Below are 23,082 nucleotides of genomic sequence, written 5' to 3'. Positions count from 1 at the left end.
ACTGGAATTTACATTGTACAGAAAATAAGTAACATAAATTTAGTGGTCAGTGCTCTGACTTCGGTGAAATACCTGGTTACAGTACGAAATGGCACAGAGATACCATTCATGGTGAGTTTCATTCAAACAAGTAGGGGGATTTTAGGAATGATTAGTTTAGACAGTATTAAAAATGCTTTTATCTGTGCTACACCCCAGGAATACTAGTCAGGTGAGTATTTCAGTGTAAAGAGACCTGCAGTGAGGACATGCATTATCCACATGTCACACCTTGCATTCCCTGACATAATTATTCTTGACAAATGGTTGTTACCCATGGACTAGAACAAAATCTTCTTACATCAGGACAGATGCACAGGAGTGTAGGAGCTTCCTTGGGATGCAATGGATCAACCTGGGACTGATTTTGAGTCTGTAAGTGCCCATGCACAGAGCTGGAAGCCATCTCCTGGGTTGTGCCTGCAGGAGGGAAAGCTGCCTGAAGCAGGAGCTGGGCTGGCTGGGCCAAGTGCCATCCCTGCCCACAGGGAGCTGGGGGCTTCCTGCCCCTGTTAGAGCCTGTTAGTGCTGCAGGAAGGGAGCAGCCACTCGGTAGAGATGTCCCCAAAGCCTGAGGGAACCAGGCAGCTTATGTGTGGTTCAGGGCTGTAAAAGTGACAGTGATGCAAAAAGAAGGTCCAGATGTGCTCTTGGGCTACAGAGTCTTAGGGACTCAAATGTTCATAAATGTGTGCAGCAAAAAAACATGTGCAGGGAGGGGGTGAGGTTGGGACTTAGTGTGGGGGCCAAGGGTATATGAGGAAGATGGGGAGAGAAGTGTTTCCTGCGTGTACAAATGGTGTGGCAGCAGCTCCCAGTAAAAGCACTGGCTTCATCCCCACACCAGTGCTGGTGTTGAGAAAACCCAGTGCTGGAGTCCCTTGCTGGGATGGACAGACCACTGCACCCACTGAATGTCTGCGTCCTGCACCTCCTCAGAGCCACCTCACGCCAACAGCCAAGCCACCACAGCATTTCACCCTCTTTAAAGATGGCCATTGCCATCTCGAAGCCTTTTCTGAGTCTTCAGGCAAATTTTCTGCAGGCACTTTCTCATTATCAAAGTGGACATCAGCTGTATTGGAGTACTTGATCCTCATCTCTTCTTTGGAGGGCTGCCAGGGTAAGCACCTGCACAAGCTTTCCAAAGGGAGGGAAGCTGTCCAGCCATACTCCAGACACCCGCTGGATGTCTCCAGTGAGACACAGGGACTGACACATCCCTCCCTGCAGCAAGTGATGGAGCCATGGGGCCTTACCAGGGTGCATTCCTTCTCCCAACAGCTCCCACCTTAGTCATGCTTCCGGGAGCAATGGTTGCCTCTCATTAGAGCTGGAAAGGGAAGGTGCTTTGCTGCGCTCTGAGTGCTTCAACACCTCCGAGCAGGCAGAAACCAGGAAGGAGACACAAGGCCAGCCTGCTGACCGATTGTCATAGTAACCCTGGTTAAAGTCTCACCAGGAAAACGACTTCTACAGCACTTGACCCCACAAGGTGACAGGTACCACCCACACCCCTGGGAGCACAATTGCTCTGGCAGGGAGGCCCTGGAGCTGTGCAGTAACAGACCATGCAGAGCTTTTCCCTAAGTTGCAGTTCAAGGTCCCCGGGCAAGGTGCCTGTGGGGTGATTGTTAACCTTGGTGCCCGTTTAAGAGCAGCACAGTGGTGTTAATGCCTGCCCTCAGCCCTGGCACCTTCCTCCCTGCAGCTCGAACAATTCAGAGGACTTTATAAGCCACTTGTAGCAGCTTTCGCGCAGAAGACTGGAGACACCACATTTATTATTCTGCCACAAAAAGTAATTCAGCCTATGGGAAGGGGGATAATACCTGTTCTGGCATCAGTTATAACAACGAGTCAAACAACATGCATTATTACATTGCAGTGGTTTTCTGCTTTCCAGCATGAAAATATGCAGCTGGGATAGCAAGGGAGCTTGGTGCAGGTAGAACGATTTTTTCAGAACATTTAGCCAACCTGTAGCAGTGCCAGGGCCAGAAGTGCTTCATCTCAGTCCCAGGCAGAAGTCTTTCCCTTAAACCATTAAAACAGACCAGCTCTTACCTGGTTCCTCTGCTGAACACCCTTTCTACAACCAAAGCAAGAATTCTTTCATTTTTCCTGTTTCTACTTTTATTAATGTCTTGACAAACACAGTGAAGGAAGATCTCAGGTGACCAGATCTGTTCTGTCTGTGTGCTGGAGCTGGAAACAACTGAGAAACGCTACTGCCCTTCACAACATCATCTGCCACGTTCTGCACAAGGAAGAGCTTTCATACCAGGGGCCCTGCTCAGGGGGATGGACAACCTTGTGCCATGCTGGCTGGGAAGAGGCAGGCACAGGGGAAGGCAAGAGCCAGGAACTAGTAGGCTGACCAAATACCTGCATGTGCTCTTCAGAGCAAACCCATAAAACTCATGGTATTGGGACCAGTGTCATGATGCTATGGCAATGAAAGTGCAAAGCTGCCAATGCTATGGCAGTACCATCGAGTCTTAGAAACCCTCACTCTTAAAAATACAGTTATTGTTCCAAAAAGCCAGAAAACTTCAGATTCTTTCTCCATACTGATTCCTTCAGGGTTGAGGCTCTCTGATGGAGGGGGTTCCTTCATTAAGGATAACCTGATAATGATGTGCTTCATCAGAAGATACCAGAAAAATGCCTCCCTGACCATATATGGCCATTTATAGGGCAAAACACAATCAGCTTCTCTGCTAAGAGCAGAGGAAAGCAATACTGCACACCCACACCAAGGGGGTGGGCAGGGACTCCCTCTGTCACTGCTCTGTTGGCAAAAAGTGCTGTGAGACAAAGCACCCTCAGGGAACCAGATGAAGCTGCCCTGCAGGCAGTGAATTACGGCACGTTCACTGCACCGTGCCGTGATCAGGGCACTGAACGCTGGCTCAGCCAAGCACTGTGCCTGGAGCTGCCTTTGGCACCAGCGGGACGATGCCATCCTGCCAAGTGCTCTGAAGAGCTCTTCCCTTCAAGACACCACAGGAGGAGAAGGTATTGGATGCTGCAGGAGACCTGCACATATGGCTGCTTTATGCCTTCTGATAAGCTGCTGTCAGGGCAAAGGTATTATTTATCAGTGTTTTGAGGTGAAAACACAGGTCTGCTCTTGCCTCAAAGAGCACCAGGGGAGAGGATGATAGGGCTGTATCAGTAGCATCCCTGTGGCCCTTCCAGCACTGCTGAGAATGAATTAACTGTATCTGGCTCCAGGCCAGGCCCCAGAGGTGGAGCTGGCTCTCTTACAAATTCTCTATTTGTAGCATCTCTCCAACCCCCAGGGCTCAGGCTGCTGGCTGAGAAACCTGCTGGTTTTGGTTTGGGTTTGTTTCTAAGACGTTTTTCAGCATTGTGGTTACAGAAGAAGCTGACAACTTGTGTTTCAAAACCCCAGCCAGAACACAGGTGCTGCTGTTGCTATTTATGCAGCACCAGCATATTCAGGAGGGTCTTTAAGCTAGGAAGATAAACCCATCCCGGGTTTCTGAGGTCAAGTTTCCAAAAGGCTGAGCAAGGCTCCCATGTGTGGGTGCACTGGGTGGCACTGTTGCAGAGCTGGGTGCTGCCGAGCAGAGCTCCCTACACCAGCCCCAAGCCTGCAAAGGTCCCACTCCCAGGCACTGCCCTGACCACTGGCAGAGGGCTGAGCCAGCACCTTCCTGTGCAAGGCAGGACCTCAGCAACCTTTCTCACCTTTTGTGGCTGTTGTGAAGAGCTTTAGCACAGCATCCTAGTCTCCACTTGGCATGTTTTTCAAACTGATAGTGTTGATGTTTTTCTTTGATTTTTTTTTTTCCTCAAGGAAGAGGAGAAGCCCTTGGGGAAGCAGTTTGCCTGGGAGACACAGTGATCCCACAAGGAGACTTTTTGGAGCAGGGGAAAGACCACCAGAAGCAGAAGTAATGCCCTGACCTGGGGCAGAGGAGAGCTGTGCTGAATAATCTCCCATCCTGGTTTCAGGGCACCGCTGTGTGTGAAAGCACTGCCATCACTGGCCTCCTTTTCCCAAGAACATTTCTGGCAGTGGGCAGTTTCTCAGCTACAAGTTCAAAGCCAGATGTGCAAGAAGTTCTCAAATTCTAAACTTCCTTTAACACTTATCAACTCCATCTCAGGTGTTATAGCAACAGGTTACCTAGCAGACAATGCCAATGCACCACAAGTCAGTCACAGGCATCAGCTGTCCAGAAACAGGAGTATTCATAAGCTTGGGCCCATTAGGCAAAGGAGAGCACTCACTTTGCTAAGATTCTGGCATCCCTTGTGCTGTGGTTTTTCACTAGTGCTCTGTAACCAGACAGCACCTACAGGGCTACTACTGGGGAGGAATGTGGCACACAGAAATATCCTGATGCAATATTTTCTAGGAGAAATCACATCCCACTGCCCACATATTTGTGCCAATGCTGGGTCTTGCCCATCAGAGTGTCAAGTGTAGTTCCCAGGAATACTGCACAGCTGGCACTTGGTACAGCAGCCCCCTGGCCAGCTCCATGGCTGCTTGAGATCTTCAGCCACATCAGAACAGCAAACCTAGGACATCAGCCACCCTTGACAGTGGTAAAGACTTGTGAAGCCAGAAGAAGAAGTTTAGATTCCCATCCTCTGTGTAGCTCCTTCAAGAGGTAAACACAGGACTGTCAGTGAAGGATCTCCATAGGAACTTGCTGCCTCTTGTCTTGCCTTGCCTCTGCCTAAAAGGAACCACTTCTTCTGCAGCTCTTGCCATTCAGAAGAGACACTTGGTTTCTCTTGGCTTTTAGAGATGATCTTTATTCCCTTCACCCACAATAAACTCTTTGTCATTGCTGCTAGTGAAGGTTTCATGTTGGAGCTAAACTAGGAACCACAGATGCCTTGAGGTCTGCAACACACACTGAGACTTGCCACTGGTTTAGGGCTTGGGTTTTGGTCAAGACACAAAGAATCTGAAATGATCTGCAGTATGTAAACTTGCAGTGATTGCTTGCGAAACCCCAGGAGGCCCCTTGCTAAGATGAACGAGAGCAAATGTGGCATGCAGAGGACTGAACACCACTTGGTTCCTAGTGCCATCACAGAGAACCTGTCAATCTGAAAGGAAAACCAGGATCACTTTACAAAGGCTGACGGGTGCATCAAGGAGCTGGACCATCACTGCCTTCCAAAGCATTGTGAGAAACATACAGAAAAAGGTAGGACAGTGCCACAGCCTCAGCAGCTGGCCCTTGAATAAAAAAGGCATGGCCAGCTTTGGCAGCATAATTCCTTGTGGGATACCACAGCAGCAATGACCATGGACTTCCATGCGATTTCACTGAACTTCTGCCTCTTTTGTCCTCTGTCCACTGCCAACTGGAATTGAGTTTTCTTCCCTCTGTTACTCACCAGCAGAACAAAAATCTGCCCCCAATGCCATATTAGTGCAACTCTGTGGTGTGAAACATGTACTCTTCTCCTCTCGCCCCCAGACACCCAGAGCTCCCCACCCGGCAGAAACCAGATCAAGCACTAACACTCCTCCTGAGCACTTCTCAGAGGGCAGAGGAGGGGACTGGGGCTCACATGCTGTGAAATCCTAACCCTGGCTCAACCACAGAGTCCTCGCATGGCCTCGGACACTTCTTGGCTTGCCAGTCTCCGTTCTGTCTGTGAGAAGAGCTAATCCTTATTACCAGGCAGCTGTAGGCCTTGGATTAGTTACACACAGAGTGCTGAGGCAATGAATAATGCACAGCACTGCTCTAAACGATCTCCTTCGAGGGAAACCACACAAAATACAAACACTGATGGTGCCTGTGTTTACAGACAGGCCTCTCTAACTGCCTTCTGCTGAGGAAATGGGCCATGCTGCCCGTTCTGCTTCAGGCAGTTCTCACTGAGCCTCCACAGTCCCACTGAAACACCATTAATTGTTATTATTAAGCCACCTCCTTAATTACTGAACCTAATTAAATCCCAACCTCAGATTCAAAAGAGGTGGGAAAACAAGTGTAGAAATGAGCACTGGAGCCAGAGACATATGCTTTACAAATCTCACAGTTTATTTTTCTCTCTGTGCAAATCAGAGCTCTTTAACATTAATCACAGTTCACAGTGCAGGGGGCAGAAGTGATTACTGTTTAAGCTGCAGTTCAGTGGGATCCTTCTGGGTCCTGAATCCTAGGAAATCTCCTTGTGCAGATGATCTGGAAAAGACACAAACTGCACAGCAGTATTTCTAGCCGTTGCTACTTGTAAGACAAGCTGCCTTGACAGCATCTCCAAGGGAAACCTGCTTTCCTCCTGAAGGCATCACAGCATTCATGGCTGCATGCAGACTCCAAGAATTTGCAGCCAGCGGCATACAAAAGTTTAAGGCACAGTTTCCAAGTCAGAGGTAGCAGAGACAGATGAAGAAAGAGCAATCAATAAGCTCTTTTCACAGGCACTTAATCTCACATAAGGCAAAGCAATGGAAGGAAAAGCTGGTCCCTAGAGTAAGAGGCTCAGGTCCCAGCCTGGCCACCAGGCTGCTCCACCAGTGGTCACCACTGGAACACAGGGAATGGGGCAAGAAGCCAGGCAGCCCCAGCACTTGGAAAATATTGTTGAAATCCTGCATGTGGCCAACAGAAGAGACCCTTGGTGATACTCTACTGGCAAGACTAGCTTGTATCAGTTATCAGGAGGTTCTCAGAGAAGATGATTGTGTGACATGGAGATTTCATTGTGCAATAATAAAAATAAGAAATGTGTCCCTTAAAGCATCCTTCCAGAGCTCATAGTCAGGCCACACTGTGGCTGCAGAGTGCCCCATCACTGTTCAAATGCAGAAGATAAACGAAAAAACTGATTTGGAAATGCCAACAGCAGCTCCCTTACCAGCAAGAGGGAAGCAGGGGGATGGTTGGACAGTGTCTGTACCATAGCTGAGTAGTTCAGGCACCTAAGGTAGCAGTCATAGGAGCCAAATTTGTTTGCTACATCAGCTTAAACCCTGTCCCACAAAGCTCAGCAGCAGCAGGTGGAGAGAGGCTGCAAATCCCAGCATCCACAGGGACTGTTGAGAGATGGCTCAGACCTCATTAGAAGGGCTTTTCCCTGCCCACCCTGTGCCCAGTTGTTTGCTCTGGCACCTCCCAGCCACAGTGCAGGGAGGGAAGAACTCTTCTTTGCAGCTAGGTAATGAGGCTGTTTAGAGGCAGTGTTGCTGTTTCCCTGGAAAGAGCAGACAGTCACAGCACAGCAGAGCTTCCTGGCAGTGTCAGGAAAACAGTAGAAGACTGTGACTGACCCATTTCCAGCCAAATGGAAAACTCTGATTTTGTTTCCCATTTTAGATTCTCCCTTCAAGCCATCTCATAGCAACAGCTTTGCCCTGCTATTAGCAGTTTGTCCTTGTAAGGAAAAGCAAGAGCCCATTAATAAGCCAAATTTATCACTGGGGGAACTCTGCTGACCTAATTACACTAGCCACATATTTGACACATATTTGACATATTATATTTACCTTCCTCTGCCTCCTCCATAGTTAAAAGGAAAACGCCTTTCAACTTTAATCAGCACAGCAAGGAATACAAACAACAAGAATGAGGGGGGAAAAAAAAATCCAAAAAAGCTATGCTGTTCTAGTATCCCACAACACATGACTTGAAGCCATTGCTCAAAGTGGAAGCATGTGCATCTCCAGGGGAGACACAGCAGCAAGGAGCGCAGAGGTCAGCCCTAACCTGTGTGCGAGTAGGAGCCCTGGAGGGATGCCTGAAGGATGCCTGTCTACAGGGTGGCTCCGGGGATGTAAAGCCAGTCGGCAATGGCCGTGGGCAGGTGGGTCATGACCTGCAGCCTCACCCACCAGTAGGTCTCCATGGGGTTATAACGGTTCTTCGGGCACGGGGACGTCAGCGCTTCGGTGATGTCATTCAAGACCAGAGACATGTCCTTCAGGCCACTGTTCACGAAGGACTTCATCATGGCCACGTGGCGAGTGAAATACTCGCTGCCGTAGTCCTCCCGCACCGTGTCCGTGGCCCCACTCCACAGAGCCTCGGCCTGCCGGTCGATGCCAGCTGCCGTCAGGATGCCGGTGGCTGCCACGAAGTTACTGGGCTCGATGAGGATGACGTGGACCCCCCAGCGGTACATCTCCTGCCTCAGGCAGTCGGAGAAGGCTGCCACCCCAAACTTGGAAATGCAGTAGCACGAGCGAGATGGACTCACCATGCGTCCCAACATGCTCGTGATATTCACCACACGGCCTAGAGAGAAAAGGTCAGGGAGAGACGATGGGCTGCAGAAGCAGCAGCCAGAACATCCCAATAAAAGGGTACTTAGTTGGATGATGCTGATTTCTAAAGTCTGAATCCTGAATATGCATCCCCTCTCACAGAGCTTTTCTCTCCTGCCTCAAGCAAGGCTAACCCCTGTTCTGACCTCCTCCAGGGATGGTGCATATGTCCATCTCTGCATCAAAGAATTTACAAAGGATTCAAGATATTTCCCTCCTAATTTCCAAGTAGGGAAATGAGATCTTCTGAGACTGCTAGCTGTGTGTTCTTAGGAGTGTGCCCCACCTCGTGTGTCTTGCTAGAGAAGGGCTTAAGCTCCCAGCCTGGAGTGTCACAAGCTGCAAAGCTCACAACTCTGTGAACAAGGTTTTTTCTGTAAGCATCTCCCTAACACACCTGTGTACTTTTAGACCCGAGCTGGATGGCAGAGAATGAGTAGAGATTTCTCTGCACCTGCAGCACAACCCACTCACCCAGCTGGTCAGCCATAAGTCTCTACAATGGCCATTTGTGGGACAAACAAGAGGAGAGTTGATGTGCTGCCATCCATGGGGCAGTGGAGAGCAATTGTCCTAATTCCTGCCAACAGCCCATGACAGCCCTTGGGCACTGCCTCAGGGCAGTGACAGCTGTGGTCACTCCTCTGTGTGTCTCAGCCTTTATCCAAGACAAGACGTGTGCACTATGGTTTCAGATACACTTGCAAACAGGCCCTTGAAATTCCACCAGCTATTTTTGCAGAGAGAATTTTCACAGCCATGGAACACAACACCCTTCTGCAGCTCGAAATTTCAGCTGAGAAACAAGTGGGCAGCTCTGCTGTCTCATTCCAGACCTAAGTGTAACTTAGAGGCACTGTGAGAACCACTTGCTGACCTGATGGGTAAGATACTTTTTGTAGGGAGATGGAGCTTGTTTAGTGGTTAACTGCTGTCTGGGAATGGCATCTGAGCAATCTTCTTAATATAGCCCCTTTTTGTCCTCACAGAACACACCTGTACCAGCGTTCCCACACATGCTAAGTAAAGAAGCTCCTCAGAGTTCTGCTCATACATATCTTTTTTCAATATAAAACAAAGAGTTTTGATAATACCATTGTCTTGTAAGATATCTAAAATGGCTGTAATTCACTCTCATTTATTCTGTCACTACCTGAAGTCACCTGTGAATGGAATAGGATTCAGTTTTCCAAACAGGACCACTCTTTGGACTCTGTATTATCTTGTCTGTGTGATATCTGCCAACACAGCAAAACGGTCTCTGATAGTTTGGATGTTTAAGATAGCACCTACTGTGTAGGTGCCTGGACTGCCCCAAGAAGAACCTGTACTACCAAATGCTTACATGGCATCCTCAGAAACCCTCCTTGGACTGCACAGGCATTCCCCCAAGTACAGCCTGGATTTCTAGCTACATCTCTTTGCTGTGCTACAAAACCTCTGAGCCTTACCACACTGCCCACCATGTACCTTTAGCTCTGCGAATGAGGGGCAGGAAAGCCTTTGTCACCCTCACAGTGCCCCATAGGTTGACCTCTGCCACCATCTTGTAGTTGTCTAAACTTGCAAATTCCACCTCTCCGAAGGTTGAGATGCCAGCATTGTTCACAAGGCCCCACAGACCTGTGAAAAAAATATGATTAAAGAGCAGGACAAGGAAGAGTGTCACAGAGAAGCCACTGTTCTTGTTGTTCACAGTAACCTAAAACCTTAACAAAGAACTGGGCACTTTCGTAGAAAAAGTTGTAGAGAAAACCCAGCAAGGAGATGAAATACGGTCTTGCTATACCAGGGACTTGTTTGGAACACCAAGGAAAGTGATGGGGCCGCACAAGTATTGCCTCCCTGAATATCTCCTGTACTGCCAAATGCTGTTCTGGGGCTTTAAAAGGCTGACTCTGGCTGACTCTCTTTTAAGCCTCTTTTAAACCTGTTGATCCCAGGTTTGTCTCTACTCAGTGACTTTATAATGGATTTTGCAATTCGGAAGGGTCTGGACTTTCCTGCAATTAGGAGAAAAAAAAAATAAAAGGAAAGAAAACAAGTATTTTGGGTTTCTAAATCCCCTTCACAACTCTGGCTCACTGTTTTGGAGGGTGCATGGTATTGATCTGCATATTCATGACCTGGTTAACAGCTGCTGTGTTTTAGTCCAAGTATTTGATTTTCCTCAACCTAACTTTATCAGGAGTTAGCAAACTTCCAACCAACCCTTACAACCACTAGAATGTAAAAATTAAAGTCTTTTTTGAATGCAGTCCTGTCAAAATTAAATTGACTGCACTTCCCAAGAGCTTCCGTGATGAACTCCTTACATGTCAGGACTTAGCGGGTCAGCAAGGACGTGACCCTTCAAAGCAATTACTGCAGGAGTCCCAGTGGCAAACATTTGTAGGGCTGAATCCATACTTCATGGATTTATTGAAATATGGGACTGTGCAGCCATAAACTGCACAAGGAACAAGCAGAGAAGCTGGAACAAGACAACAGAGTTGCTCCTCATTCAATGTCCTGCCATTCACCATGGTTATTTTTCACTGTGTTGAAGTTGGGGCTGGACAATCAGGGCTGCATTGGACTCAGTTGAAGTTGGGGTCCCTTTCTACTCCAGGACCTTCCTTTTACCACCAAGAACTAACACAGGGCTGAGAAGGAGTCTTCCTGTCCAGGGAGCTCCAACATTGCTATCAAAAGCACCAACGTCATGCCGTTCTGTTGATAAAAGTTATCAAGTTCTCAAAAGTTTTTTGGGCTATTTGCCCTGCCTCTGCTCCATAGCTTCCCTACTCTGATGTATGAAAGCCTTTTAACTTCTTCCCTGTATTGATTCAGATAGTAACCATTTATTTTACCAAACATAGTCCTCTAAGCAAATTGCAATATTCTGCCATTGTGCAATGGAATTTATCCTCCTGTTTCACTTAAAAACACCAATATGCCCTTGTCAGGCTGACTCTGTGCTCTCACATGGGCCCCAGTAACCCTGTCCCATTCCCAGCTAAGGTTGTTCTCCCTGAAGGCTGTTGACCAGCTGTGTACAGCAGCCTGCTGCTGCTTCACTTACTGAAGCTCCCAGTTTTAGTGGGTCAAGATGACTGAAATTCACACTGATCTGCATCCAGCACAGCATCTCAGCCTGAATGGGGTTCCTTTTGTGCTGCAAAGCAAGGTCTAACTGCTAGCAGGAGGACCATGGAAACAAGGGCACCTGATGGAGTAATTTCACCAGCAACAAAAAAAAATGCAGAGAAAATTTGGCAGGGATTTACCAAAGACTTAAACTGTCGGTCACAAACTGACCTCTGCAGAGTATTCCTTACAAATTCCCGTAAATCTCTGTACAACAATTTCCCATTGCCTGGGTTGTGATGTTAATCCTCATGAATGTCCCTGAATCATTGTTTACAATAGTTTGTTGCTGGAATTCCATTACTCACGGATCAGGGCACGTTACAAACAGAACAAAGTGCTGAGGGGAGTCCAGTCACAGGGCTGTTTGCTGGACAGCGGTGTGTTTATTGAGCAGAACCTTATCACTATTACATCTCTAGAGTCAACAATACAGTGGGAACTGCATGAGACCAAAAACAAACGGGCACTCCTATCAAATGAGTTCAGCCTTATGTACACAGCACAGGGAGAAGAGGTATAAAGAACTGTACAGCCCAAGAACTGTTCTGCACTAGCTCCTCTGGGGCCACATTCAGTGTGCAACAACACCTCTGCTCAAGGCACCTCAGTCTCAATAGCCTTTATATTCCAGCCCTTATTTATTGAGCACTATTTATCAGGAAGCCTCAAACCTCAGTCACACCAATGGGCCTAAAGAGAAGCCTTTGTTGCTTTACACACTGCACTCGGGCAAACAGCTACAGGAGGAACCGGTCCAACTTGCTGATCAGGGATGCAAGACTTCTCTGTCCCTGCTACACACACAGTTTGGCAAACACTGCTGCATTTATAGAAGCAACAGAACTGTTCCCTTCCAAGCTTTCACTCACTGGGACAAGGCTCTGTGCCACCACTGCTGTTGCTGGGCTCTTCAGGAAAAGCTTAAGAAGCTGTGAAAAGCATGAGGAGGGCTGGGTGATTGTGTAGGAAGAAAAATCGTGCAGAGAGAACATGTGTGGGATCAGAGCTTGTACAGTACTCAGTTAGATTTCATATGCTTGTTTTAGAAGAAAAGGTGTGCTCATGTAATTTGCATGAAGATTAGAGCTATTGTTATTTACTAGCTTAATACTTGTTGTGAACAAAAACAGGGCCATGGCAGACTCATCTGAGCTTCAAGAGGAGCAACCAACTTCAAGTCACAACCCTGAAGTCCTGATGCCACAGATGTCAAACTTCAGTTCACCCTCAGCCTGTGTCTACAGCTGCTGTCCAGCTTGCTACTGGCATAGAGGCTGCAGAGGAGCCTATGCAGGGCAAGAAGCCTCACAAATTCATCACATGGGAAGAGGTCAGGTGGTGTCACATCAGGCTCTGACTGTAAACTCACATCCCACTGCCAAAGCACTTCCAAGAAGGAAAGATGGGACTCCTATCTCCCTTGACATGCTTTCAGTATCCATGAGTTGGACTCATGCTTAAGGTGACATGTGGATTAAGGTCATCTATGCCAAGCCTACCCTGGATTCCACTTCACAGAACCTCTGGGATATTGCATGGCAAACTGAAAACATGGATTGTTCTGGCTGAAGATTAATCCAGGTTTGGGGGCGGTTCAAATCTGCTCCAAATGAGCACTCAGTTGTACCCACACAGCAGAGCGAACAGCAGCAGTAAGCAGCCAGGGCCCATCATCTCTTCATTAGCAGGGTCACTTGCAAGGTCTACATGAGCTAGGAGCACATGTGGCAGGAGCACAAGGAAGGGATCAAGCTCTGGCCATTCTATGCCCTCCACAGACATTCAAGGACAAAGACACAGACACTTGTGGGCTTGCTGCCACTCATTGCTTTTTTGGGATGTAGAGTTAAAGCCTAATCCTCCAGTCAGTCTTGGTCTCTTTCCATGTGGCTGCCACATCAATAGCAAGACAATTGTCCTCACTGACCCGGGTACAGCACAGCCTCACTGCCAGCCACTGTCACAGGCCTTCAGGCTTGTTAACCCTCTTTTGGTGGTGCACAGAGAGAAAGACCTGGTCAATGCATAGTCTGCTCTGTAGAAAGGATTCTGTGAGCAAATGATCCCTACATACCTTCCTCTGGCTCCTTCAGGGTCCTCTTCACAAAATCAACAGCCTGAGCCACTTCCTGATCACTGCACACATCCATCTGTAGCACTTTCATCCGGTCTGACTTCATGTTCTTCAGCTCCCTGGCTCCATCTCCATTCTCCTCCTGTTCAGCAGAACAGAAAGGTGTCCCACTAAGATGGACCAAGAATTGCAATGCAGCTTGGGGCCAGGCATGTTCACATGGACAGGAAATAGAAGCTACTGACATTGCACACACAGGTGTGAACTTGGTGCACAAATATGCACAAACCAGTGTGCCATCCTCCTGTTCCCTCCAGCACCACTTCCAGAACTGCATCAGTGACCCACTGCCCTGAAGCACCATGAAGCCCACCCTGCTCTTGGCTCCTCACACAATGGGTTTCAAATCTTTAACATGCTGAAATACTGTGCCAGCCAGGGAGAACCATGGGTGACTCCCCACTGCCTCAGTCTCTGTGCTCTACAGGTAACATAACTTGTACAGAAATTGCAGTCAGAGGTTCAGGAATACAAGCTCAGTTGAGATCTGCTACACAGTGGCACAATTACAGACATGAGGCATGAAAGAAGATTCCGGCTAAGGAAGAATGAACTTATTTTTTTACTCTATAGGCAATAAGAACTTCATGGCTCTGATTCCTTTCCACCCTTTTCCTTCCTTTCCTCCCCATGCCACTGCTGTCATAAGAGACTCTATTACTACTGTGGGTTTTCTTATTTAGTCAAACATAAACACAGTTAAAATTCCAAATTTTACCTGCTCACTTCCAGGTAGGATTGCTGCCTAAGCCTTACAGCCTAGCTCAGGTGGTAAATAACAAATAAAAGTGAAAAGAGTACAGAGTAGCCACATAGTTTCACAGCAGGCTTGATACTTAATTCACAAAAAAAACCTATTCCCTGAATCGCAAGCTCTGCCTCATTTGGGAGGAAGAAGTTATGAATTGGTGAGTCACCATGCCTGGCTGCCACTCTTCCTTTAGCACTTGATACCAGCTCCCACAGCACAAGGGCAAATAAGGCGAGCAACCCGCCCACAGTCATCTGCCCAACAGCCTCTGCAGCCAGGCAGATATAAAAAATATGTAACTGCTAGTTTTTTATAAATATCTCAGGCTATTTAATTAATATAGTATATAACATCTCATCTCCACCTTCAGTTCAGTGAACAATGACATGTAATGAAGGAAAAGAGCTGAAATGTCCATCACAAACGTGAGCAAAACAGGGCAGTTCTCTTAAAAATCAATATATAGTTACATTGGCAACATGACAATAGTAGGAATGAGTTATTGGCCCCACGGCTGCATGTCATTTCACAACTGACTTATTTCCCAGTACAAGAACAACAGCAAATAAAGTTTGAAGCTTTTCTAATGCACATCAAACACACTGACATGCTGTGTTGGCCCTCTTATCCAGCCACGAAAACAATCTCAAAGTGGAGTTACAAGTAGTCAACAACATAGTCACCAAAATATTATATTCCCTTTGAAACAGATGAGGGTTGTATGATGCCTTACTGTATTTCTGGAAGATGCTCTTGCATCTCACTGAGTTATATAAAGCAAATTTCCGCTCCTTAACAATGAATAAAGATGAGTTAATTCAGCTTGTAAAGAGAAAGATTTACTGTATCTGTACAAAACCAAAACATAACTATATCTGCATTCAAGTGCCAATTGTTTTTTGAGCACTGAAAAGACCTTTCCCTTCACTTTTTTTCTTTAATCTTGCATAACACTTATAAATTGCTTTTTGAGAAACCAAGTCATAGGCTGGCAACTTACAAATTTAGTAAAAATGGTTTGTACTGTTCATACAGAAATGAATTTTCCCCTATCACCAATGCAACTTTATCTGCAAAGTTATCTCCCCAGCCACAATTTACTCATTATTGACAAAATGTATTGATTTTGGAAGACTGACTTCAACATGCAGAATCAATTGGGACCACTTTTCATAGTTGCAGACACCACCTTAGACACTATTTAACTGTAAAACAAAGTGCTTAACTCTTTTGCCCAGAAAACCTCTTCACAAATGAAGCAGGTACAGATTTTTATAGAAGCAAGAGAGCATCATCATATGTTCTGTGGTCTCTCCAGGGGCTGTAAGCACATCCTTGTTAGGTACCACATGGTACTTTCTCCTTATTTTCAAATGGTAGATTTGCTGGCTGGGATAACACCTGCAACAGTTCCCATGGGGACAGCAAGACTGTCCTCCCAGGGATAACCTTCATGACCTTCACCAACAGGAGCCACACAGCAGCCGAATCAAGTGAGGTGCTGGCAGCAGTGGCCCAACTGCTCCTGCAAAGCCTCTCTCCACCTCCCTTTGCTGTCTTTGTCCTCTCAGAGAATCTCCCAGCTTCCACTTTCCAGTTCCATCAGAGTTGAAAGCCATCCTGCTGCCCAAGTACTCTCTGCAGGCCTTCAGTGGCACTGTGCCATTTCCTCCCAGCTGTCTCCTATCAGCTGGTTATCCTGCCCTCACAGCCCTGCAGGCTCTGCCTGCCCACCCCACCCTGTGCCTAGCAGGGGCTGCTCCTGGCTGGGGAGCCCAGCAGCTCCACAAACCCTCTCTACCCAGCTGAGGAAACTTGCTCCAGCTTTTGGCTGCCTCCCCTTCCCCTCCTCACTCCTGTCCCCTGTTCTGGTTTGGAGGATCCCAGTGCAGTGGTGCTGAGAATAGGGAGAACACACAGATGTTCGTTAGTGGAGAGCCCTCCTGTTACAGACACAGCCATGACTTTTTCCCAGGGAAGCTCCTAGGATTCAGGATTAGGTCCTGGCAAGCACTTGGGTACCTGCAATGAGATGTCAGGAGAATCAGGAAGCCACGAACACAATGCTGAACTCCCATGGATCCAGCCAGCTTGCTCCATGTGCACCAGTTCCTCCCCACCCTGCTGCTGCCATCCACCCGCTCCCTTCCTGTGTTTCCTGAGCGGAACACCTCATGCTTGTCATTACTGGATGTCACGTAATTGATTTCAGACTCCATCCAATCTGTCAGGATCATTTTGAACCCTGTTTCCCAAAAGGCCAATAATCTTCTCTGTCTGGTTCTGTGCGTATTTTTTTCCAAGTGAAAACTCTCTTCCAGGGGGTACTTCCAAGAAAATGGTCCTGGGACTGAACAGCAGTCACTTAGAACATGAGTTTGCTCATGAGACTATCATGAGGAACTGTAACAAACTGTAACAAAACCCTTACTCAGGATACATTTATTCCTTCCCCTTTAGCCACTCTGCTGCTTAGCCAGAATGAGATTGGACTGACACAGCACAGTCTGTTCCCAGTAAAATTATACACGCAGGGTGCATCACACTATGACCCAGTAATTTGTAAAACTGACAGGGCAGTGTGTGGCAACTGCATCCAGTGCACTGGAGGTGAGCTACCGGGTTGGCAGTTCCAGAGGTCTATCTCCTTTGGGAAGGGAAGTACAATATCTGCCCTCTTCCAGCCTTCTGGAAATCCCCTGGCCTTTTCAAAATATCACCCAAGGGGCAGAAATCACAATGGCTCGTCCTCTAAATCCTCTTCAGTATATTTCATCAGGCCTGGTGAACTTAAGCACATTAATTAATATAAACATCCCTTGTTCTTTACCTTTTCTTGACTACAGTCCTCATGACAACTGCTGGCAGTAAGCATCTGAAAACAATTTATTCCTTTTTCAGTAAGATCAAAGAAAATAAACCTGATTATTTCAACTTTTCTTGTACTTTCTACTTTTAAGGTTATTTTATAACCTATTTCTGTATGGTTTTCTGTCTCAATCCTAATATATTAACAGAAACTCTCTCAGTGGAGTTACTTGCCCTTGCTAAATGCAATCCTTTTTGCATTTGATTATTTCCAGTTCTTCCCAGCCTGCCTGCCATGTTCTTTTTATTCCTGTAACTTTATATTTGACTGTCTGATCATTGAGAAGCTCCTGATGCACCTCAGAGTCTATTATCCTGTATTTCTGTGGTGATGTAGTACATCAGGGATTCTTTAATTCTCTGTATAAAAGCATGTTAAGTGGTGACGGACTAACCGGGTGTGAACTAAGAGGCTGGCACCTGCTTTATGACAGCTGCCCCCATACCTGCTCTGACCCTGCTGGGAACCTACTGCAGCTCAAAAGCAATGAAGCCAGCAAACAAACAGGTCTCACTTCAGGAGCATTACATTTCTTTATGGGGTTTCCAATGGAGCCTTTCCACCTCTGCTCCACACTAGCACGTGCCTTCCAAACAGCCCCCTCAGCCCACCCTATCTTCCCTCTCCTTTCTGTTCCCTACATCTGCTGCTCTGCAGAGTGCCTGACTTGCTATCAGCACTGAGACAGGCATCCCAAAGCAGCAAATGACATGATTACTGAAGGAATTACAGAGGCTCCGTATGGAAATTTCCGAACAGTGGCAATTATCCAACAGGACACTCTTGTTCTCAAGTTACACAATATGTCAGCTGATAATAACTTTCCCTTCTGGTGTGGTGGAAGAACGTAACCTCTGCTGTGATCACATAGGCAGAGAAGGTCACCTTTGTTTGTTCTCACCGTCCACAGCACTCAAAAATCTGTGATCATCATGCCCTGAGTACCTGTGTGGAAATGGTCATCTTCAAATGGAGAAATGAGTGACCATGAATTGATTTTGAACAATTCAGGTCAGAAATTACACGAGTTTTGACTAGCAAAACAGCAAAAATGCATTGTAAAGGTAAAATCCCAGCTGACATGGAAGTGGAGCTGGCCCAGTTTATAAAACAGGTTTCACAATAAGGGGTCTGAAACCCCTTTGGATTCAGTGTGTCTAAACTTATCTCTTACAAGTGATACCACCTGCCAAACACATGTGACAGGAAGTGAGACCTAAAGATGTCAGAAATGTATGGTAAATTTGTTTATTCAGCTATCCATAAACTGAATAGCTTGTACAGAAGCTGCAGAAGCACAGTTCCAAGACATTTTGGAAACAGAGCCTTAATAATGCAAGAGAGGCAGCTTGGAGATGAGTATAGGGAGAGTGTCCACAAAAAATGACAGTGTGAAAGACAGCAACAGGGATGCCAGGGAAGACAGAAAGCCATAGCGCCATAGCAATCTTGGCCTATCACATTTATTGAGTGTGCTGTGGTATTGCTGAGAGGCTTCCAGCAGTGAACAGTACCATACTGTACAAGCTACTGTACAGACATGCAGTTGACAGACCAACCCTGCCCTAAAGAGCTCACAATTACAGGAACGACAAGATGCAATAGGAAGATGAAGCAATGGAAGATGTAACGATCCCCACCCACTGCACCTCTCTCAGGTCCTAAATCGGGGTAAATGGAGGCTGCCAATGAAGATGCTTTCACTTGAGAAGCATTTTTCTCTAATCAGAGAAAAATTTTGATCAATTTCACTACTCACCATGAGCAAGCATCCAGCAAAAACAGTAAATCCCTTTGCATGAAGGCATTTTGCCAAGGCATGTCCAAAACCTTTGTCACAGCCTGTTATTAGCACCGCCTTCCCTTCAGCCTGTGTGGGGAAAGACATAGGATACCATCAGACATTGCAATGTAGGCACCACCAGCACTCTGCCCCATAGCACAGGAGCCACCTGCAGTCCTGCAGCCAGGGCAGGTACAATTCCAGATGCAAGTGACAAGTGGCACCTGTCTGTGCAAACACAACCAGCTCCCAACTGCTGTGAAATCGTAAATTTATTCAGTTGCTGGTCTGTAACAATTTGTGTTGCCTTGATACCTGAGCTGGAACAGTAACTCTTTCTTTCAAGTATCAGTGGCCAAAGCAGAACAGAAACACCTCAACAGAAGTTAATGATCTACCGGTTCATAGCCATTAATAAGAAAAAGCAGCATAAAAAACATCCAAATGGCAGGATGTCACTGGCTTGAACTGTACAGCAGCTCTTTTAGCTGCTGAGTGACTACTGCCTGTTCCCCACCTACTCCCACTCGATGCGGCACTTTCCATCCTGTATTTTAGTATGCAAGAATGTGACTACAGGTTAGAGCTTCCTTCTGAAACTCTGCAGTCTTAAGAGGAACAACTTATCAAATCCTACGGTTTGCTCCTACATTATTACTATCTTTTGACTGACAGATAAATTGAGAAAGAAGATTTGATATTCTATCTGGTGTGACACAACAGGCTTGAGATATATATGAAAGCAGAATCCCAAATCCTGAAGAGAAGCCTGTAGCAAAACACTGCCCATTCACCCTCTGTCTTTGCTTGAAAGCCATCTCCTCACGACAGGTGTGAAGCAATGAACTAGCACTTAACCCAGCTAGAAGGCTGCTAGCTGCAGTGCTGCACAATGCTCCAAATTGGAACCATATCCATGAGGCAATAATGTGATAAAACAATAAAAATCAAGAGATTGCAATAAGGAAGTGAGGTCAGTTCCATCTCTCTGGAGATATCTGCAACTAATATTGCCTGTTACTGAATTCACAGTGGCTGGAATATGAACATACTTATGTATGAATTGCACTGGCTGGTGCAGCCACATTTTCAGAGAGAAATGGGTCAATCACCAGTGCTCTCTCATCTCTTGATTGGCTGATGTGGTGTAGGGAAGCAGCAATAAGGGATGATTGCAGGGTGATAGCAATCAGAGCATTACTGCACAAACTCGGGGTGAGAACAATAAGCAAATAAGCTACACCCTATCCTATAGCTCATGTTGAAGTAACTGCTCTCAAAGGGGAGTTGTGATCTGAAGCTGAAACAAGAACTGCTCAAAAGTCTATCCTGAAGTTATAATACAAATACCCACAATAATATTACACTATAACCTATACTCAGACAAAGAGCACCCAGGTACAGACTAGCTCTATTGAAGCTCTAAAGATAGCTACAGCTAAAGGAGAAAAGATAAGCGAGAATTAAATATACAGTGCTCAGTCTGAATTTAATTTAGAGTGACACAACTCCAAGAGAGATGAAAATCAAAATGAACCAGGTCACAGAAGTTGTCAAGGTCACCTCCCACAATAACTCAACAAACTGGCCCATGGAGAAAGAAAGGATTTGACTTTTTTTCTCTCTCTCACCTCCCTAGACTCTTTGCCTCTGAATCTTGAAGGCAGAGGACTTCCCAAAAGAGCAGGAAGTGTGCAGGAAATAAGCAGCTGTTCCAGAACATAGGACAGACAATCAAAGAAGATACCCAAACATCAACCATCACTAGCTCCTTAAAAGAAAGTCCCCAAACAAACAACCAAAGCTTAGACAGAAATGAGGTTTAAAAATCCTTTCACTTGCCTATAATAGCAAGGAAAGTGAGGGACAACTTACAGTAAAAGAAGGATCCTGTGATTGTTATTTGCTATAGCCCTAACTGCTGGTGATAAAATACATGACTACAGCATCATGGCTCATAACAGCCTGAGGCCCCAGCAGCACCAAGGAGCGTGCAAAACCCAAGGGATGTACTGGATCTCACTTCTGTGCCTCTGCCTGTTTGTGCAATGCCTGATGGACCAAGAGCTCCCAGGGCTGACAGCAAGCATCAACCCCATTCCCAGCCAAAAGGATCCTATCCCAGAAAAACTTCTGTACACATAAAAGCCCAATCGCCCTTATCTTTTGAAAGTCCTGAGATAAGGCTTATGGGCCTGTTCCTGAAGTTTGGTAAGGCCAATCTGCAGCTTAATTTGACTCAGTGCTGGGACAGTCAGAGAGGACCAGTTATCAGCACAGTGACCTTAATGAGCATTCAGAGGAAGTTCAGGTGCCTCCCTCACTCGGGGTCATACAGTGTTCCCGGGAAACACTGCACGGGAGACAGCACTCATGTGCAGTGCTGACAGGGTGCCTAGGACAGGGTGCCTGGGATCTGCTAAGAGCACAGAATAACTTACTGCACTAGAGGTGCTACTGTGGCATGTGGGCAGAGCAATACTCTGTGCTTGCTGTGTGATCTACAACACTGATACACATTCCTTGCAGTTCAGGCAGCCTACTGGGGCAGCCTCATTTCAACCTGCAGCCAGCTCAGATGCACACAGCTCTTCCTACTGGGATATGACCAGTTTATTAAGCAGTGTAATTTATTTTACTAATACAGATGATCTATCAGAATTATACATTTACTGCAAAACAGACTGAAGAAATCAAAGCTACTTTTTCAGCCTATCTCTCTAGACAATGTGGGAATATGCCATGTTTACCTAGACTTTCTTTTTCTAATGTGCCACTTGTTTTTTTTGATCCTGTTCCCTTTTATGCTCTCCCCAACCATCCCCCGATGTTATCAAACAGATTGATTTTAAGATAAGTGCAGCTACAAAGTAAACTTGACTTGTTTCTTTCTCCAGGATTGGGAAAGTTGACGTTTTTAATCCCAAGAAAAAGAACTGAAAGTATTCACTACATAGAAGGTACTTTCTCAAGTGGAAGATGGATGGGGGAAAGTAAGAGAAGCAGAGTGGAGAGAGGATGGAAGAGTGAAGTGGAAGGCTGCCATCAGGCTGCAGCTGTTATCTGGCCATTCTGGGGGGCAGGACTGAGCTAGAGGTCCTGAAGCAAAGACACTGGCTTAGAGAGCAAATCGTATCCCGGGCTGCATCCAAAGCAGCATGGACAAGGGAGATGCTTCTGTCTCTCCACTCTGCAGTGCTGCATTGAGCTCCGGGGTCCCAGAACAGGAAGGACATGAACCTGTTGGAGTGAGTTCAGGGGAGGCCACCAAGATGATCGGAAGGATGGAGAACCTCTCATATGAGACAAGGCTGAGAGAATTTAGATTGTTCAGCCTGGAAAAGGCTTTGGGGTGACCTAATTGTGGCCTTCTACTTCCTGTGGGGAGACTATTTACAAGTGCACGTAGTGACAGGACAAGGGGGAATGGGTTCAAATTGAGAGTAGGTTTAGATTAGATATTAGAAAAAAAAATCTTAACTGTGAGGGTGGTGAGGCACTGGCACAGGTTGCCCAGAGAAGCTGTGGATCCCCCATCTCTGGAAGTGTTCAAGGCCAGGGTGGACAGGGCTCTGAGCAACCCGGTCTAGTGGAAGGTGTCCCTGCACATGGCAAGGGGTTGGAACTGCATGACCCTTCAGGTCCCTTCCAGCGCAAGCCGTTCTACGATTATATGAACGTGTTCCCACTTGCAGTCTCCGCACCGCGGGATGCGAGGGCAGCGCCCGCCGCACCGCGGCCCGGCCCGGCCGATCCTCGCGGCGGGGGCCTCATCGCCCCGGGCCGTGCCCTGCTCGGCGCTTCGCCCCCCTCACAGCATCTGTCCGGCTGCACCAGCCCGGCCCGGGCCGGGCAGCGCCGTTCCAGCCTCGACACCTGCGGCACCTCAGCCCGGCCCGGCCCGGCCCGGCCACACGGCCCGGCGCCATTTTGGGCCCCGGGGGCGCCTCCCGCGGGCTGTGCCGGCGAGCTCCGGCCCCTCGCCGCGGTACTCACGGGCAGGGCGCGGCGGGCCCGCCGCGGCAGGAGGACGAGGAAGCGGAGGAGCAGCACCCCCGCGGCGCCCAGCGCCAGCAGCAGCCCCGCGCCACTCCGCATG

The 23,082-nt window shown here is 47.2% G+C and overlaps 1 protein-coding gene across 1 annotated transcript; it reads right to left on the bottom strand.

Moving 5' to 3' along the window:
- Window positions 1-7,803: 7,803 nt before the first annotated feature.
- LOC309576642 (D-beta-hydroxybutyrate dehydrogenase, mitochondrial-like) lies at window positions 7,804-23,081 on the bottom strand (the record flags this gene model as incomplete). The annotated part of the gene is made up of 5 exons (XM_082288070.1): window positions 7,804-8,285; window positions 9,785-9,937; window positions 13,521-13,662; window positions 18,960-19,070; window positions 22,980-23,081. 5 exons carry the CDS (start codon window positions 23,079-23,081, stop codon window positions 7,804-7,806), a joined length of 990 nt encoding a protein of 329 aa, XP_082144196.1.
- Between the last annotated feature and the right edge of the window lies 1 nt (window position 23,082).

The sequence above is a fragment of the Coloeus monedula genome (genome assembly GCF_965178545.1).
Source record: "Coloeus monedula genome assembly, chromosome: 10".
NCBI lineage: Eukaryota > Metazoa > Chordata > Aves > Passeriformes > Corvidae > Coloeus > Coloeus monedula.
Note: the sequence above shows the minus strand (reverse complement) of the source record. Positions and strands in the feature narration are given on the sequence as shown.